This window comes from Ranitomeya imitator, chromosome 5 (assembly GCF_032444005.1).
Source record: "Ranitomeya imitator isolate aRanImi1 chromosome 5, aRanImi1.pri, whole genome shotgun sequence".
In the NCBI taxonomy this organism is placed as follows: domain Eukaryota; kingdom Metazoa; phylum Chordata; class Amphibia; order Anura; family Dendrobatidae; genus Ranitomeya; species Ranitomeya imitator.
Window position 1 is genome coordinate 252,313,504 of NC_091286.1, and position 8,265 is coordinate 252,321,768.

At 41.8% G+C, this 8,265-nt stretch overlaps 1 protein-coding gene across 9 annotated transcripts in view; it reads left to right on the plus strand.

The window, feature by feature from the left end:
* The window catches only part of PTPRK (protein tyrosine phosphatase receptor type K), a 413,915-nt gene that overhangs the window by 340,183 nt on the left and 65,467 nt on the right, over positions 1-8,265 (plus strand). For 5 of the 9 annotated variants that reach the window (XM_069726055.1, XM_069726057.1, XM_069726064.1 and 2 more), the window contains one exon: positions 1,621-1,650. The exons of the other annotated variants lie outside the window; for them this stretch is intronic. In XM_069726055.1, coding sequence (XP_069582156.1) covers positions 1,621-1,650 — 30 coding nt within the window. The remainder of the gene's footprint in view (positions 1-1,620; positions 1,651-8,265) is intronic. 9 annotated transcript variants of the gene reach the window in all.

Genomic DNA, 8,265 nt, shown 5'->3' on the forward strand with positions numbered 1-8,265 from the left:
GATGCATGTATGTTAAACCGATTCTCTGTTTGATATCTATGACCTGTGTTAAGTATTCGGTAGCAATATCAGATCAGTGGGGAAATCTGACTCTCAGAAGCCATTGACTGAGTGGAGCTGCGCAATCCAACTCTAAAGTGTAGCTGTTGGGGACTGCAAAATGGCTCTTAGGGGTTAATGGACGGAAGTGCCCTGTGTCGCACCCTTACTGATCTGATATTGATGACTTATCCTAAGGCTAGGTCATTTATATCATGTGCCCGGAGAATCCTTTTAATGTCTGATCGCTCCTTTTGTCCTCATCGTGTCCTGCAGCTTCTCAAATGATGCTGGTACTTTGCATACAAGCTAATTATTACATTACAGTAGGGCTTGATAACTTTATATCTCTGATTGCTGGATAGGAGGCGTTCGGCAACCTTTCACCCCGGCATTCCTGGCTCTTCTTAGGGTTAGCCAGCTTGGTGTGACATTGTGTGTACATCTTGTTACAAGTCACGCCAGCCCAACTAATCAGAAGAAGAGCCAGAAATGCCGGTAAGTAAGGAGCTGGCAAGGTCCTCCATCAAGTGGTCCCAGTAGAGACCTGGCCAATAGACCAAAGTCTTGCTAACAGATCCTCCTCTTTGTAGTAATAGATTAAACATAAAATCCAAAACACACTTATTGAGTCAAAGCGATTATTTGAAACCACATTGGGAAGTGAGGGATGATGATGATGGTGTTGTGTCCATAGGTGCCTACCAGGATGTGAGCACAGCTGGTGTTGACCACAGGTGCCTACCAGGATGTGTGCACAGCCGGTGTTGTGTCCACAGGTACCTACCAGGATGTGTGCACAGCCGGTGTTGTGTCCACAGGTACCTACCAGGATGTGTACACAGCCGGTGTTGTGTCCATAGGTGCCTACCAGGATGTGTGCACAGCCGGTGTTGACCATAGGTGCCTACTAGGATGTGTGCACAGCCAGTGTTGTGACCATAGGTGCCTACCAGGATGTGGACCGGCGGGTATTGTGCCTGCTTCCTACTTTAGTGAACAGGACCGGGGCACAAGGTTTGCCAGACTTTAACAGATTTCAGCAGGCATTTTTTAATGCAATATTATCAGCAACTCTCACCTCCCGATACAGAAGTGAGAGGTGCCAAAGAATCCTTGTAAGATTCCAAGATACTGGTAATCTAATTCCCGTGTAGTTTTGGGGGCAACTTAAGAAATGTCATCGTTCAGGGCAGTAACAGTGAAGTTGAAATTCATAAACCATTTAAATGTTCATAATTATTTTTGTTGATTCATTTCCTTTGTTTTTGCCTTTCCTCCTCAATGGTTTTAATGTCAGCATGTAATTTGCTCTCTTTTCAAGAAGTCATCTTATTTGTCTACACATATTATTTTGCAGCTAACATGTATTTTATGTTGATTTGCATGGCAACATTTACTTAATGCATGGAGACACTTAATTGCTAACAAGTGACATGTATATGAAAATAATTTTATATATTTTTTTAAGTGTTCATTGTTATTTTTTTTTCCGTATGCTGCTTTGTTGAATGTGGATGATTCATGCTTTTCATTCACCATTGCTTCTCTTTCCCCCACTGTTTGTGATTTGCTTACCAGGAGGAGCTACTATTCTTACTCCTACTACCTGTAAGTAGAAAATGGCCACCTACTTTATTTTGGTTATTAACATTTACTGAAGAAGCAATATCCCTTTAAGAATAAATACAGCACATCAATAATCCTAATTCTCTGATTAGTAAATTTATTTGCCCAAATATTCTTAGTCATTTTTTTATTTTTGCATTTTGTAATCCAACTGGTGTACTGAAAGTGTTGTAGTATTATTTCTCATGAATGTCCTGAACTCTGCGTTATTTATCCTTAGAGGGATATCATGCTGGATGTTTCACAAGCCACTAACACTTTTTTTGTTGCACGTTCTATGTTATGTCATATTTTTTTGTCTCCTTAACAAATTACTTAAAAAGTATTGAAAGCTCGTACGTTTTTGGAAGAACATATTTTGGAAACCGTCAAAAGGCAACAGGGGGCTGCATGTGGTGGCTTTTAATGTGGGGACCTGGCAGCCTCAAAAGACTTGCAACTGGGTTTCAAAAGGTTACATTCTATAGCGCTTTAGTGTTGGTTAGTGTCAGGTCTCCTGAACTAAAACTTGGAAAAACTGGGATGACCTCTTCAGATGACATTGTGGTAAGTGACCTAAACCATAGATGGAGTATGCCTCTATTTTCATCAGTGGGCTTGGTGTGGATACGGTTAAACATATATGTATGTATATAGGGCATTAAAGTCACCTTTTTGTGCTGTTTCCCTTTTCGTTTAATATACAGTACAGAGCAAAAGTTTGGACACACCTTCTCATTTAAAGATTTTTCTGTATTTTCATGACTATGAAAATTGTACATTCACACTGAAGGCATCAAAACTATGAATTAACACATGTGGAATGATATACTTAACAAAAAAGTGTGAAACAACTGAAATTATCTCTTATATTCTAGGTTCTTCAAAGTAGCCACCTTTTGCTCTGATGACTGCTTTGCACACTCTTGGCATTCTCTTGATGAACTTCAAGAGGTAGTCACCAGGAATGGTCTTCCAACAATCTTGAAGGAGTTCCCAGAGATGCTTAGAACTTGTTGGCCATTTTGCCTTCACTCTGCGGTCCTGCTCACCCAAAACCCTCTCGATTGGATTCAGGTCTGGTGACTGTGGAGGCCAGGTCATCTGGCGTAGCACCCCATCACTCTCCTTCTTGGTCAAATAGCCCTTACACAACCTGGAGGTGTGTTTGGGGTCATTGTCCTGTTGAAAAATAAATGATGGTCCAACTAAACGCAAACCGGATGGAATAGCATGCCGCTGCAAGATTCTGTGGTAGCCATGCTGGTTCAGTATGCCTTCAATTTTGAATAAATCCCCAACAGTGTCACCAGCAAAGCACCCCCACACCTTCACACCTCCTCCTCTATGCTTCACGGTGGGAACCAGGCATGTAGAGTCCATCCGTTCACCTTTTCTGCGTCGCACAAAGACATGGTGGTTGGAACCAAAGATTTCACATTTGGACTCATCAGACAAAAGCACAGATTTCCACTGGTCTAATGTCGATTCCTTGTGTTCTTTAGCCCAAACAAGTCTCTTATGCTTGTTGCCTGTCCTTAGCAGTGGTTTCCTAGCAGTGGTTTCCTAGCAGCTATTTTACCATGCTGCTGAACAAAGTCTCCTCTTAACAGTTGTTGTAGAGATGTGTCTGCTGCTAGAACTGTGTGTGGCATTGACCTGGTCTCTAATCTGAGCTGCTGTTAACCTGTGATTTCTGAGGCTGGTGACTCTGATAAACTTGTCCTCAGAAGCAGAGGTGACTCTTGGTCTTTTTTTCCTGGGGCGGTCCTCATGGGAGCCAGTTTCTTTGTAGCGCTTGATGGTTTTTGCGACTGCACTTGGGGACACTTTCAAAGTTTTTCCAATTTTTCGGACTGACTGACCTTAATTTCTTAACCCCTTAATCCCATATGACGTACTATCCCGTCAAGGTGACCTGGGACTTAATTCCTAGTGACGGGATAGTACGTCATATGCGATCGGCCGCGCTCACCGGCTCACGCGATCGGGTGTCAGCTGACTATCGCAGCTGACATCCGGCACTATGTGCCAGGAGCAGTCACAGACCGCTCCTGGCACATTAACCCCCGACACACCATGATCAAACATGATCGCAGTGTTCCGGGGGCATAGGGAAGCATCGCGCAGGAAGGGGGCATGCAATGTGCTCACCTTGTACCGAGCGTCTCCTCCCTGCAGGCCCCAGATCCAAAATGGCCGCGGGGCTGCATCCGGTTCCTGCAGGGACTACTCCAGAGCAGGCGCTGGTAAGCAAGGAGCATGGCACACCAGATCGCTGATCTGACACAGTGCTCTGCAAAGTGTCAGATCAGCGATCTGTCACTATACAGTGATGTCCCCCCTGGGACAAAGTAAAAAAAAAAAAAAAAAATTCCTAAATAAAGAAAAAAAATATATATATTGTTCCCATAAATACATTTCTTGATCTAAATAAAAAAAATAAACAAAAGTACACATATTTAGTATTGCCGTGTCTGTAACGACCCTACCCATAAAACTCCCACCAGTTAACCCCTTCAGTGAACACCGTAAAAACGAGGCATAAAACAACGCTTTATTATCATACTGCCGAACAAAAAGTGGAATAACACGCAATCAAAAAAACGGATATAAATAACCATGGTACCGCTGAAAATGTCATGTTGTCCCACAAAAAACGAGCCGCCATACAGCATTATCAGCGAAAAAATAAAAAAGTTACAGTCCTCAGAATAAAGCGATGCAAAAATAATTATTTTTTCTATAAAATAGTTTTTATTGTATAAAAAGTGCTAAAACTTAAAAAAAAGATGTAAATGAGGTATCGCTGTAATCGTACTGACCCGAAGAATAAAACTTCTTTATCCATTTTACCAAACGCGGAACGGTATAAATACCTTCCCCCCAAAAGAAATTCATGAATAGCTGGTTTTTGGTCATTCTGCCTCACAAAAATCGGAATAAAAAGCGATCAAAAAATGTCACGTGCCCGAAAATGTTACCAATAAAAACGTCAACTCGTCCTGCAAAAAAACAAGACCTCACATGACTCTGTGGACCAAAATATGGAAAAACTATAGGTCTCAAAATGTGGTAACGCAAAAAATATTTTTTGCAATAAAAAGTGTCTTTTAGTGTGTGACAGCTGCCAATCATAAAAATCCGCTAGAAAACCCGCTAGAAAAGTAAATCAAATCCCCCTTCATCACCCCCTTAGTTAGGGAAACATAAAAAAATTTTAAAAAGTATTTATTTCCATTTTCCCATTAGGGTTAGGGTTGGGGCTAGGGTTAGAGTTGGGGCTAGGGTTAGGGCTACGGTTAGGGTTGGGGCTAAAGTTAGGGTTAGGGCTGGGGCTAAAGTTAGGGTTGGGGCTAAAGTTAGGGTTAGGGCTGGGGCTAAAGTTAGGGTTACGGCTGGGGCTAAAGTTAGGGTTAGGGCTAAAGTTAGGGTTGGGGCTAAAGTTAGGGTTAGGGTTGGGGCTAAAGTTAGGGTTGGGGCTAAAGTTAGGGTTAGGGTTTGGGCTAAAGTTAAGGTTGGGGCTAAAGTTAGGGTTAAGGTTTGGATTACATTTACGGTTGGGATTAGGGTTGGGGGTGTGTCAGGGTTAGGTGTGTGGTTAGGGTTATGGTTGGGATTAGGGTTAGGGGTGTGTTTGGGATAGGGTTTCGGTTAGAATTGGGGGTTTCCACTGTTTAGGCACATCAGGGCTCTCCAAACGCAACATGGCGTCCGATCTGAATTCCAGCCAATTCTGCATTGAAAAAGTAAAACACTGGTCCTTCCCTTCTGAACTCTCCCATGCGCCCAAACGGGTTTACCCCAACATATGGGGTATCAGCGTACTCAGGACAATTTGGACAACAACTATTGGGGTCCAATTTCTCTTGTTAGCCTTGGGAAAATAAAAATTTGGGGGCTAAAAAAACATTTTTGTGGCAAAAAAAATTACTTTTTATTTTATCGACTATGAGTTATAAACTGTAGTAAAACACGTAGGGGTTCAAAGTTGTCAAAACACATGTAGATAAGTTCCTTGGGGGGTCTAGTTTCCAAAATGGTGTCACTTCTGGAGGGTTTCTACTGTTTAGGTGCATCAAGGGCTTTGCAAATGCAACGTGACGCCTGCAGACCAATCCATCTAAGTCTGCATTCCAAATGGCGCTCCTTCCCTTCCGAGCTCTGCCATGCGCACAAACGGTGGTTCCCCCCCACATATGGTGTATCGGCATACTCAGGACAAATTGGATAACAACTTTTGGGGTGAATTTCTCCTGTTAACCTTGGGAAAATACAAAACTGGGGGCTAAAAAATAATTTTTGTGAAAAAAAATTATTTTCACGGCTCTGCATTATAAACTTTAGTGAAACACTTAGGGCTTCACAGCTGTCAAAACACAGATATATAAGTTCCTTAGGGGGTCTACTTTCCATAATAGTGTCACTTGTGGGGGGTTTCAATGTTTAGGCGCATCAGGGGCTCTCCAAACGTGACATGGTGTCCCATCTCAATTCCAGTCAATTTTGCATTGAAAATTCAAATGGCGCTCCTTCCCTTCCGAGCTCTGCCATGCGCCCAAACAGTGGTTTACCCCCACATATGGGGTATTGGTGTACTCAGAACAAATAGCACAACAACTTTTTGGGTCCAATTTCTTCTTACCCTTGGGAAAATAAAAAATTGTGAAAAAATATGATTTTTTATTTTTACAGCTCTGCATTATAAACTACTGTGAAGCACTTAGTCGGTTAAAGTGCTCACCACACATCTAGATAAGTTCCTTAGGGGGTCTACTTTCCAAAATGGTGCACTTGTGGGGGGTTTCAATGTTTAGGCACATCAGGGGCTCTCCAAACGCAACATGGCGTCCAATCTCAATTCCAGTCAATTTTGCATTGAAAAAGTCAAATGGCGCTCCTTCCCTTCCAAGCTCTGCCATGCGCCCAAACAGTGGTTTACCCCCACATGTGGGGTATCGGCGTACTCAGAACAAATGGCACAACAACTTTTGGGGTCCAATTTCTTCTCTTACCCTTGGGAAAATAAAACAAATTGGAGCTGAAGTAAATTTTTTGTGAAAAAAAGTTAAATGTTCATTTTTATTTAAACATTCCAAAAATTCCTGTGAAACACCAGAAGGGTTAATAAACTTTTTGAATGTGGTTTTGAGCACCATGAGGGGTGCAGTTTTTAGAATGGCGTCACACTTGGTTATTTTCTATCATATAGACCCCTCAAAATGACTTCAAATGTGATGTGGTCCCCAAAAAATATTGGTGTTGTAAAAATGAGAAATTGCTGGTCAACTTTTAACCCTTATAACTCCCTAACAAAAAACATTTTGGTTCCAAAATTGTGCTGATGTAAAGTAGACATCTGGGAAATGTTACTTATTAATTATTTTATGTGACATATCTCTGTGATTTAAGGGCATAAAAATTCAAAGTTGAAAAAATTGCAAAATGTTCGCCAAACTTCCGTTTTTTTCACAAATAAACGCACGTTATATCTAAGAAATTTTACAACTATCATGAAGTACGATATGTCACGAGAAAACATTGTCAGAATCACCAAGATCTGTTGAAGCGTTCCAGAGTTATAACCTCATAAAGGGACAGTGGTCAGAATTGTAAAAATTTGCCCGGTCATTAATGTGCAAACCACCCTTGGGGCTTAAGGGGTTAAAGTAATGATGGCCACTCATTTTTCTTTGCTTAGCTGCTTTTTTCTTGCCATAATACAAATTCTAACAGTCTATTCAGTAGGACTATCAGCTGTGTATCCACCAGACTTCTGCACAACACAACTGATGGTCCCAATCCAGTTTATAAGGCAAGAAATCCCACTTATTAAACCTGACAGGGCACACCTGTGAAGTGAAAACCATTCCCTGTGACTACCTCTTGAAGCTCATCAAGAGAATGCCAAGAGTGTGCAAAGCAGTTATCAAAGCAAAAGGTGACTACTTTGAAGAACCTACAATATAAGACATATTTTAAGTTGTTTCACACTTTTTTGTTAAGTATATAATTCCACGTGTGTTAATTCATAGTTTTGATGCTTTCGGTGTGAATGTACAATTTTCATAGTCATGAAAATACAGAAAAATCTTTAAATGAGAAGGTGTGTCTAAACTTTTTGGTCTGTACTGTATGTCACGAACAATCAGTGACCGGCACAGTCCAGCGGAAAAATGGCCGTTCCTTCCTCCCCACAGTCAGTGCCCGCTCCATACTCTCCTCCAGTCAGCCCTCACACAGGGTTAATGCCAGCGTTAATGGACCGCGGTGTAACGCACTCCATTAACGCAACTATTAACCCTGTGTGACCGACTTTTTACTTTTGATGATGCGTTTGCGACGTCATCACAGGTCCTGCGCCCATACCAACCCTGGGACCGGAAGCTGCCGCGTGCACCGCACACAGGGCCAGGACTTCAACGGCCTTTCGAAGGGTGAGTATATGTTTATTTCTTATTTTAAGTCTGTATGCTACGTGGCTCTGTGCTGGATACTACGTGGCTGGGCAATATACTACGTGGCTGGGCAATATACTACGTATATGTATGTGTGTGTGTGTATATATATCTAATATATAATTGCCTAGAATACTACTTCCTGCAATTTGTGCCAACT